Source organism: Peromyscus eremicus, chromosome 11 (assembly GCF_949786415.1).
Source record: "Peromyscus eremicus chromosome 11, PerEre_H2_v1, whole genome shotgun sequence".
Taxonomy (NCBI): domain Eukaryota; kingdom Metazoa; phylum Chordata; class Mammalia; order Rodentia; family Cricetidae; genus Peromyscus; species Peromyscus eremicus.
This window is the reverse complement of record NC_081427.1, coordinates 534939-546649: the sequence shown is the minus strand read 5'-3', so window position 1 is coordinate 546649 and position 11711 is coordinate 534939. Positions and strand designations below refer to the sequence as shown.

The window sequence follows — 11711 nt, the reverse complement described above, 5'->3', positions numbered from 1 at the left end:
TCCCCCAGCCAGCATCAGGTAGTCTCCTTGGTTGCAGGGGCTGTGGCTTTATGAGCTGTGGAACCTTCCTTTGTGAGGTGTTCCGTATCTGCTTTGTACGTGGGAAGGCCCCGCCACTGTTTAATGTGTCGACACTGAGCAAGAAGTGTCTGATCTTTGCTGCTCAACATGATGAGAGAGGTGAGAAGGCAAGAGTAGACAATGGCCATGGGTACTGGGATTTCACCTCGTAGCTCTCCAGATCAGGGCCTCACAGATAGAGATTCAGCCCATCACAGACCCCAGCTATCACGGGACCTGTTTGGTTTCTTGGAGCTGGCAGGATTTCTGTCTGATGAACCTCTCTACGGGGACATACAATGAGATGTCCAAGACTGGGAAGGCTCCTCCTGAGAAATGAGGGTACTGATGGGAAATCATGAGCAGGATGGGTGGATAACAGTAATGTTGGACAGTTCAAAGAGAATTGTGGGAGGCACCTAAGGCTGGATGTAAGGACAGAATTCATGACTAACACATGCAGAAAGCTCTGAAATGTTGGCTGTAGCTGTGTTAGCCATGGCTGAGTCCCGCACTGAAACCTACAATGAAAGTTGGGGGTATAGAAGCAAGAGACCTGAGCCAAAATGGTCACACATGCTGCAAGCTCTCAGCACCACTGCTTCCTGAATCTGAAATCACAGCTCACCAGACTCTGCTGTTGATTGTTTTTCCCTTTTGAGGGGCTCGCCACCCAGCTCCCAAATAAATCACACACAGAGGCCTTTTCATAGTTATAAATGCCCGGCCTTAGCTTTGGCTTGTTTCTAGCCAGCTTTTCTTAACTTTAAATTATCCCTTCTACCTTTTGCCACTGGGCTTTTCCCCATTCTCTTACTTCTGTAATCTTACTTTCACTCTTACTCCACAGCTGCTGTGTAGCTGGGTGACTGGCCCCTGAAGTCCTCCTCCTTCTCTAACTACTTCTTTTTTCCTCCCAGATTTTTTCCTTCTATCTATTCTCTCTGCCTGCCAGCCCTGCCTATCCTTTCTCCTGCCTTGCTGTTGGCCATTCAGTTCTTTATTAGACCATCAGATGTTTTAGACAGGCATAGTATCCACAGAGTTAAACAAATGCAGCATAAACAGTAGTAACATACCTTAAAATAATATTCCTCAATGAGGGTCACAGACATCCTTAGTCTTCAAATTTTGAGAGGATCAATCACACTCTTAATGAAATGAGTGAATGAAGGGACTCCAGTTCAGATGGTGGGGTGCCACTCTGAGGGAGGCAAGCTGAGATATTGGCAAGTATCACAGGCAGAATATGGACAGATGCCTGGCAGAGGAGACAGTATGGGCATGCCAGCAAGAGGAGGAGTCCACATGTCCTAAGAGCTGTGTGATGCACATGTTTGATGTGGGGAGTAGTGTCCTGTATGTGTTGAGCTGTATGTTCTATGTGTGGTGTGTAGCTTTGTGTGGTATGTATGGTTCAAGAATGTTCTCACACAGCAACAATATCAAAGTTGAACTTCGGGCCTGTTAGGAAGATGAGGACTCATGTTATTGGCTCACTGCCTGGGCCCTTTCCTGTAAGATCAGTCTACTGTGCTTTTCCCCTTGTCCCAGCCCCCTTTCTAACGTTGTCCCTTCATAGCAGCACCTTTCTAGGAGGGAGTATACTGGGCGGTAAGGTCCTAGGGAAATGGATGAATTTGAGTTCTTGTATAGGATGGCCTCAGTGTTGTTTTCTTTATGTATTTTCTGATATTTGTCACTTGAACATTCAGGACAGAATTGTGTCAAGGAGAGAGGTGGTACTCTAGCATATCTGATCCAACCAGGGGTCTATTCACTGATAACTGTGCCCACAGAGGTGGGATAGACATACCTAGCCTTGTGCCCACTATTTGGGTGGGGTGGTGCTGCAAACCTACCTGTCATGTCAGGGATCTCCTTCCAAGCCTAGTCAGCCATACCAACCTGCCATACAGATATCAGCTTTTGGTCCAGGTCCTGGTGACCCCCTGACAATGGCAAGTGGTATTGCAGGCCACTCATTCTATGCACAGGGACAGACAGCTTTGTGCCCTTTCTGTCTCTCAGATGAACGTCTGTGGCATGAACCGGAACCGGGTCCTCCCAGAAACCCAGGCCAACAATGTGAAGAAGATACTTCCACGCCCTTTGTCCAGGGTGAATGGCTGGTCACCACCCCTCCACTCCTTCCAGGCAATAACCTGGACCACCTATCTGGCCATGTCCATTGTCACCTTTGGGATCTTCATACCCTTTCTACAAACTAGCTGGAAATATGCTGCCTATGTTGTATCCTTTGTGCTAGTGGGGTGGGGTCCTGGGCTGCCTGCCTCATGGAGGTGGAGGGGCTTCTGAATGTCTTCAAGAACCCCATCATGCCTATGCAATGGGCTCTGTCTCTGCCTAGACCACTCGTTTCTGTGGCCCTGAAGTCAGTCCTGTGACTCCACATTCCTGATAGAAGGGGCTTTTGCTACTGTGAATGTAGAATCTGCTAGATACAAGGTGACAGTAGGGGTCCTGGAAGTGGTGACCCAAGGAAAGGGAAGCAGCTACAGACTCCAGTCATATTATCTTTCTTACAGCGCACAGAGGCCCCTCTCTGTTGACTCACAGAGTAGCTAGATCAATAAGAAAGGACTTTAGAAGCATATTCTTGGCTGCCTCCAACCCACATCCTGCCAATGTGTTTGTATAGCCCTACAGAGTCTAGTCCTAAGGCATGGAAAGGCCTTTAGAGATGGTTCCACAGGGAAGTGGGAAGACCTATGCCCATAAACTGACTTCTTTGTGGTATGGTGTGTATCAGAGTGGCCATCTGGGATCTAGCATCACACTTAGCATCTCATCAGAGAAATCAGGTCCTTACGCAAGGGTCCACATTAGAGCCAGTGCCAATCTGCTGCAAAGTAGGCCTGTGCCCAGAAAATTACATCCACAAGCCATAGGTGAGCCTGGATGACCATCTTGGTGAGAATGTAATCTGGCTGTAGGCTCTAAGGGGCACTTTGCTTTGACTGACATTCTGCAGGCCCTGGAGTCAGGAGAACCAGGCAGACGTGAGTAGTGGTTAGGAAGAAGGGAGTACAATACACAGGATTGAGTAACTGTTACAAGAGCCAGACCAGATACTATGATGTCTTGGGGCTGCTTTGCTGAGACTGGGTATGGTAGTATCTCACAGCTACCCACTTCAGCAGTCAGGCCTGGCCAGGTTTCCATTTTTCATATGCATGTTCAGGGGATATTCTTTAAAAACCTCAGATGTGAAAACTATCACCTGTAAACGCTGTGGTTGATATCAGAGTCTGGCTTTTATGCTCATAACCACCATGCTATCATCTTGCAGGAAAAGCATGCAGCAAACTCTGTCACTCATTTTTCAGTGTCCTTATTGCCAGCACCCCTATTTTCTTTATTATTTTATGGTGAGTCCTGGGGTTGAACCCAGAGCACTCACTGTTCCATAGCTTGTAGTTGCAGCACCCTAAAACTTCCCACAATGTGGCACCTCTAGGTCTTTGGTTGAAGAAACTGGGGCAGAATATCTCCCAGTTTAGCTATGGCTGATTCTTTTCTTCTCAGTGGTAGAGGTTTATCTGTGGGAAGGCTCTTGATAATGAACTCAATGTAACAGGTAAAAAGTTACTCAAGTTTTCTGTTTCATCTTATGTTCATTTTAGTAAGTTATGTTTTTCATGAAATTTGAATATTTCTTCTAAAATGTCAAATTTCTTGGATAAAGTTATTCACAATATTGCCTATGCTTTTCATTTCGTCTCTGAAGGATACAAATGTATTTTGGATAGGTTTTTCTGTATAACCCAGTCTGGCTATGAACTAGTGATGCTCCAAACTCAGCCTCTCAACGGTTAGATATGTGCTTTACCACTACTTCTGGCTTCAGGACATGTAGTAACATATCTTCTTTGACTTCCCATCTTCCTGTCTTCCTTCCTTCCTGCCTTCCTTCCCGCCTTCCTTCCTGCCTTCCTTCCTGTCTTCCTTCATTCCTTCCTTCCTTCTTTCCTTCCTTCCTTCCTTCCTTCCTTCCTTCCTTCCTTCCTTCCTCTTTTCTTCCTCTTTTCCTTCCTCCCTCCATCCTTCCCTCTTCTTACCTGACATTGGATCTCTCATGCAGCCCAGGCTCCCCATGAACTCCCACTTCCTTCCTTCCTTCCTTCCTTCCTTCCTTCCTTCCTTCCTTCCTTCCTTCCTGCCTTCCTTCCTTCCTCCCTCCCTCTTTTCTTCCTCTCTTCTGTCCTCCCTCCTTCCCTCTCTTCTTACCTGACACTGGATCTCCCATGCAGCCCAGGCTCCCCATGAACCCCCACCCTTCCTGCCTCAGCCTCTCAAATCTGGCATCGCAGGTGAGCACCACTACCCTGACTTTCTTGTAGAGAAGAATCACCTTTACAATTTATTACTTTTCTCTCCTGTTGGCCTCTTTCTATTTTTAATTTTTCAGCTTTTATTTTTATTATTCCTTATTTCAACTAACTTCAAGATTACTGTGATGGTCTTCTACTGTCACTCTTAAGTGGAAATACAGGTCATTGGCTGCCTCACCAGAGATTTAGAGTTCAATCTCTGGGCCTTGTAAATGCCTTATGCAACTACACTTTCCCCAAAAGTTTGGACCCTATGCTGTCTAGTTTTTATGTCAGTTTGACACAAGCTAGTCCTTTCAGAAGAGGAAAGCTTAATTGAAAAAAATGCCTCGATAGTATTGGCCCATAGGCAAGTCTGTGGGTCCTTTTCCTGATTGATAATTGATGTGGGAGAGCCCAGCTCACTGTGGGCAGTGCCTTCCTTCCCTGGGCCAGGCGGTCCTGGATGGCACGAGACAACAAGGCAAGCAAGCCATAGCAAGGAAGACAGTAAGCAGTGTTCTTTCATGGCTTCTGCTTAAGTTCCTGCTTCCAGGTTCCTGTCCTGCTCAAGTTCCTGCCCTGACTTCCCTCAGGGATGGACTGTTACCTGGAAGTATACAATGAAATAAACCCTTTCTTCCCCAAGCTACTTTTGGTCATGATGTTTTTATCACAGCAATAAAAATCATAACTAAGATAGGCCCCATTCCTGTACTCCTGGAACAGGCCAACGCTAGTTGACCATGCAGTCTTTGCTAGTGGTTGGAGACTTATTTTTAGGGAGAAACTAATGATGCCCTTGGCAGGCACATTGTGAGCACACACACATCCTGGCAACACATAACCCTGGGAACACACATTCTGGAACACACATCATGAGCATATATATCTTGGGTACTTACATCTCAGGTACATTCACTCTGATCATATGTATATCTTAGTACATATATCACAGGCATACATGCATCCTAGGGACACGTATGCCTGTGCATACATGTAAACACACACACACTTCTCAGATGTAAGTAAGCATCCTGTGTACATATATCTCAGGCACACATGCTTCCTAGGAAGACTTCATCTACCCTGTATCATGCATCCTGGGGACACATATGCCAAGCACATAAACACATATCCCAGATACATATACCCTGGGCATATGTACATTCCAAACACACTCGTATTCTTGGCAGAACCCCACCCCCACCCCGAGCACATGTACCTTGAATATGTACACATCCTGGGCACATACATCCCAGACATGTGAATCCTGGACACACTTTTACTCAATCCATCTTGCAACATCAGGTCCTGTTTGGGGAGATAGGATGAGGATGGCCTGTAGGTATCAACTACAGGTACAGTGAATAGCTTCAGATCCCTGTCTGCCCCATGTTCAGGATCCAAATAGGCAGCAACATGCTCTTCCAAAGCCCAGGTTCTGTCCAGTCACCAGGACAGAGTGAGCATTTGAGCCATGCAGCACTAAACCATGTAGAAGTTCAAGTGTCCACGAGGGAGGGGACAGGAAGCTGTAGTTGCCTGAGTCATGCTCTTCAAACACACAGCACTCCACCAACCTGTTCCCTTCCTCTCATCAGGGTTACAAGTGCCAACTCTCAGTGGTGGCCCATCTCACTATACCTAGTATGCATCCCACAAACCCTGCTGTACCTTCCTTGGTCCTCCAGAATCTCCAGACCTTGTTGCTGGCCTACTGAGCCTCCACTGTGTCCTGAAACTCAGACCCTCTGCCCTCCAATAGCCTCTGTCTTGGGTAGTCCCTCTTACCAAGAGCCCTCTAATGCCTCAGGTCTGCAGAGTTGAACAGCAGAGCTAGTGGTTCTGTGTGCTCCTCAGTGTAGCCTGTGGGCCTCCTGGGCCCCCAATCATGATGAGGGATAAGAGATGATACAGAAGTCATCAGTCCCATAGCTCAAGCCCCGGCTTCTGTCCATGCAACACCAGACAGGGCAGCCTCACTAGATGTCCTCAGCATGGGTGGAGAACAGGCAACAATTCAGCAATTTCTAATGTCTCCCAAGAGAACTTTTTTTTAAAACTATTTTTAATTTAACTTTATTTTACATGCATTGTCGTATTGCCATGGATGTCAGGTCCCCTGGAACTGGGGCTACAGACAGGTGTGAGCTGCCAGGTGCTTGCTGGGAATTGAACCCGGGTCCTCTGGAAGAGCAGCCAGTGCTCTTAACCACTGTCTCCAGCCCCTCCCAAATGTACTTTTATAAGAGTTTTCAAAGCCCAGAATCTAGACAGCTCTGAGTCTTAAACATGAGGATAGAGCCTCTCTGTCTCTTTAGTGGAGCATGGCAGCTGCCAGTCTGATCTTGGCTGAGCATTTCTGAGATGTCAGGTAACCTGTGGCCTGTCAGGTTGACAAGTGTTGGCACAACACACTGTCATTAGGGTGTAGCCCCTGTGGGGACATAGCTACAGCCAGTGCTAAGTCTCTAGATATGCCACTGAGCTAGCCCACCTATGCCCTGTAAAGGAGGGCTTTCCTTCTTACTTCCTACCTTCCATCTTGTTTCCTTTGTCCTGTATCTCTCCATCAGTTCTGTGGAATAATGCGTGTGAGACCTATGGCTGTCTTAACAGAGCTACTCAAGGTGTCTTAGGTGAGAGATGATGTTTCTCTCTTAGTTCTGGGGTAGCAATCTAAGATGAAAGTGACCGAGGCCACAGTCTCCTGAAAGGCACTGGAGAGTACTACGTCACCTGGTCCTTGGCCTGGGGATGCATTCTTCTCCCTGTGTTTATCCATCTTCTGTCCTGATAATTCAGTCTATTGTGCTTCCCATGAAAATGTTATTTAGTAGTAGTAGTAGTAGTAGTAGTAGTAGTAGTAGTAGTAGTAGCAGTTGTGTGTGTGTGTGTGTGTGTGTGTGTGTGTGTGTGTGTGTGTGTGTGTGATTGCACTGTAGTACGTGTGTGGAGTTCAGAGGACAATTTTCAGCAGCTGGTTCTCTCCCTCTACCTCAGGATCCAGGTTGCAATGCTTACACAGAAAGCTCTTTCAGCTATTGAATCATTTTGTCATTCTACAGTTCCCATTTTTATAAGGTCTGTGATCATAGTGGATCATATTGTTCCCATTGACCTAATTTACCTGGTTTGTGATGAACCTATTTTGCAAGTGAGGTCTGCCAATTTTGGTGTCAGGACATGGATATGTTTAGGAGATATGTACTGCCTCATAATCACTGTTTTCCTTCTTACTTTTATTCCTAACTTGGCCCTATTTGGCCCTGCATCTTGTCTGGTGGTTCTGTGTTTACTGCAGTGGGCCTGAGCTTGTCTTGCTATCTGCCCCATTCCTCCTGCACACCCAAATGCCTGACCTCCATTTCCTCCCAGAGTCCTGCTACACCCACTCCATAGCTCAGTGCCCAGTCAATGTCCAGAGATGTGCAGCTCCAGCAGCTTTCCTGGCTTTTCAGGTCAGGCTATTATCTCTGGAATCCTTTCACTAGCCTGTCCCCAGCCTGGCTACACTGGCATTGTGTTCAAAACAGCAGCACTAAGTGCTAGTTAATGGCCACTAGAGGGCACCAGCATCACTTGGCACCTGCTAGGCACCAAGAGGAGCTGGGACGTGAGGGTCTGGGTTAGGAGAAGAGCAAGGGCTTTCTGTGGAGGGCACCTGAGGGAGCTAGAGACAAAGAAAAGCCTGAAGATCCCTCTTGTGGTACAGAAGAGAAAAGGCCCACCATTCTGGTGGCCCATGAGGGTCCTTTCGCCAGTGGGAATCTCACCTTGCTGACAAGGGAATAAATATACAGTTTAGATAACAGGGCCCACTGTGTAGTATCAAAATTTAACCATAGAATTCTCTTTTAGAGTCCTGGGTTTGGAACAATGTGAATTAGAAGAGGGGACATCAAGCAGGGTGTCAGGCTGCTGCTGTGGATCAGCTACAGAATTTGCCCTGGAGGAATCATGAGCCCAGACAGTACCAGAATGTTGGCTTCTCCTGGGCCTCCCCTCTTCCTGCGGAAACAGGACAAGGGAGAGGTCACTAGTTTGAGGAGACTGAGGAGGGTGGTGTCCTGAGCTGGCGCCCTTCCCTCGTTTGTTTACTAAACACAGATTGTTGCTAGGGAATGTTCCAGCCAGCTGTGGTTCTCATAGGCTCCCACATGGAAACTTCCAGAGGGAGTTGGAGGGAGGCCTCCATGGAGGATGCCTCACCCTGCTTCTTTCACATTAACTATCCACTGAGACAGGCTTATGTGAGGGCAGGGACAGATCCTGGAGTTTTTCTTCTGGGCTCCCTCTTGGGATTGTCACCTTGGCGTGTGGTAGGGAGTGGCCGGCCAGGTCATTTGGGACAAAATATAGTATAGTAAGGTCACCAGCAAGATTCTTTTGAGTGACAGGGTTATCCTTGAATGGTTCAAAATTTACTGGCAAAGTGTTGCTGAATAAGCTTTGCACAGGAAAATGTGATTAAAAAGATGTGCTGTAACTGTCTTTCACAGGAGAATTCCATTCCTAGAGGACAAGGGACAGTTATGTCTGAGGTCTGAGTCCCCGTGGGACCAGAGTCTTTGTGTGCCATATTGGTGCTTTTAGGGTGACCTCCTGGTACTGGCTGCCCTTTAGTGTCTGTGTGGCAGGTCCAGGTTCAAGGGAACCTGGCTCAGTTGCACCTTGAGAACGACTTTGCAACCATAGCCTCCTTATGATCGGCCTGTGTCCCAGGAGTTTCCAAGAGTGGGACTTAGTGTGTGAGCCAAGAATGGATACTGGTGGTTTAGAGAATATGTGAGGGTATCACAAGGTGTGGTCACAGAGGGCCTAGGCAGTTTTCCTCTCAGACTCACCTCATTTGTTCCTCAAAAGTTCTCTTGGGCTTCCTACTGCCTACTGGTTTCCTTTAGAACAGGTCTAGTGTTACAGGGAAAGAGTTAGCACCTAAGCAGTGTCAGAATTCCTGTGTCCTTGGACCTCATTCATCAATGTCCCAGACTCTGAACATGCTCCCCTCTACCCATCATCATGAGGGCAGCACATCAGCCCTCAACTCAGCCTCAAAGGGTGGGAGCAGCTGCTGGGCCATGCTCATGGTCATGGTAGTATCAACAGCTGTGAGTGACTCTGTGCCATGTCCCACTGGCCTATACGATAGCTACAATCTGTTCCGCAATAGACCAGGTGGTACTGTCCTCAACACTATGAGGTCAGAGTAGCCATAGGACGGGCTTTGGGTGTCTGTCACGCCTCCCTGGCATGGCATATGAGTCCACTGGGGCTCAGATTGCCAGATGTACTGCCTAGCCACTTCTGCCACACACTCACACAGCTCCGCACCAGCTCCTACTCTGGTCATCCTGGAATATAGCTGTCTCTCTTCCTCACAGTCACTTCTCTGTGCTCTAAACCTGCTTCTCAGTCCTGTGCCCATGCCCAGAATTCAGGGCAATAGCCAGCTCATGCTGGAAGATGAGGTGAGCAAGACAGGATCTGCACCAGGGTATGTGTCAGTATCTGGGCCTCTTACAGGCTTGTCCTACATCATTGATTTCTTTTTTTGGAACCCTCATTAGGGCTTCCCTATGCCTACGGCCTTATGTCTATGTCTATGTCCATGCCTATGCCTATGGCCTTTGTCTTGCCTGGACACAAGGTAGCCTGACCACTGCATAAGCTTAAGCTGTGATGCATAGGACCCTGTTGGCTCCCTCTAGAGATGCTGTAAATGCTGTCACACCAGGCCCAGAAGGCAAGGCAAGAGAGGAGAGCCCTATGATCAGTATCTCCTTTTATATATTATCCTAGGGACAGGAGGAAGAATGGAGGGGACAAAAACCTTCTTCTCATGGCCATGTAGGCTTAGATGGACAAAACCCAAAGGTGCCTGAGAGTCTGGTGTCCCCAGAAGTTCTAACTCAGGTTGAGGTTGGGAGTTACCCTCCAACTGCTGACTAGCCTTCATATTTCTGGTGAACATAGCGTTCTCCTGTTTTGTGGCTCACAGTAACTCTACTGCCAATGTGATTCACATATCCTGCATTGGCTGGCATAGACTGGTCTCACTTATAGCCTAGCCCTTTCCCACCTATGAAACATCCACCAGCAGGTAAAACATTTTAGGCCTCTGAAGCTATCATTCCAAGGTATAAACTGCCATTTTCCATAGCGCTTCCTTGTACCTGGTCACATAAGGCATTTCAAGGCTTGTGCACACTGTGGCCAGCAGTTGGCTGGCTTGGCTAGGTTCCTGAAGTGACTGTCCCTATGGGATCTGCTCTTGGGTGCTGCAGACAGCAATGACTAGGAGTTCCAGGGTCCTTCCTTAGTCCCTGACACTGTCTGTCCCCCAGGAGACACCTTACATCATGTCAGCCAGGCCCAGGGCTGTGTGTTCCTTGACAGCCCAGGTGATGGGTGTGTTGTCCCTGTTCCACCTCATCGTGCACTTGATTGCAACTACCATCGATCCAGCTGACACCAGTGTCCGACTCAAAAAGGACTACTCGGAGCCTGTGCCGACTTTCGACCGGTCCAAACATGCACATGTGATCCAGAACCAGTACTGCCACCTGTGTGAGGTTACTGTGTGAGTGGGGTATCTGCTGAGCAGTGGAGCAGGGTTGCTTTTAGGAGTCTGGGTATAGAGTACTGTTGACCCACAGCCCCACAGTCGGCCAGCTGATCCTGCTGTTATTGGGCACTGGCCCTTTGTGGCACTCCATGGAGGGCTCAGTCATGTGTTCACAGCCTTCCAGGAGGCCACAGTACACTGCTCTACCCTATAGACTGACAGTTCTGCCTTCTGGTTCCCAAACCCCTCTCCCTGGGGATGAAGACTGCATGGGAGACCCAGTGTGCCATTCTCAGGTCCTCTTGTACACACAGGCCCTTCTTTGTAGTAGTGGTTGGTGGACAAGTGTGCCACTTCCATGTGTTTTTTCTGATAAACTTCACATCCCCAACTGGGAAGGAGGGAGGGCAATTTCAGCTGATACCTGGTGGATATCAGGACCTGAGGAGGGCAACACACTGACTTGGCTACAGGAAGGCACTGTAGGTACTGGGTGAGATACCAGCCTTTAACTCCTAGGTTTTTAGGCTCCCATCTAGCAAACAAGCCTACCTACAGGGAAGTCTACAGTCTGCTTTACAAAAACAATGCCCATGGGCTCAGGCTCATCTCTCTCCCAAGATGGCCCTTGTCTTTCCTACAGACTTCCAGTGCCCTATTGCCTTCAGATGGAGGCCCCACCCTCCATTTCATGGTAGACATTCAGTTCCCTTGGTGCATTTGGGGCCAGCAGGCTGTTTCTCCCA

The 11711-nt window shown here is 48.1% G+C and overlaps 1 protein-coding gene across 1 annotated transcript in view; it reads left to right on the top strand.

The window, feature by feature from the left end:
• Nucleotides 1–79: 79 nt before the first annotated feature.
• The window catches only part of LOC131921775 (palmitoyltransferase ZDHHC11-like), a 29009-nt gene continuing 17377 nt past the window's right edge, over nt 80–11711 (top strand). Inside the window, exons 1-3 of the mRNA XM_059276532.1 lie at nt 80–180; nt 2092–2313; nt 10802–10980. Of these exons, the coding sequence (XP_059132515.1) occupies nt 169–180; nt 2092–2313; nt 10802–10980 (413 nt within the window). The 5' untranslated portion in view covers nt 80–168. The remainder of the gene's footprint in view (nt 181–2091; nt 2314–10801; nt 10981–11711) is intronic.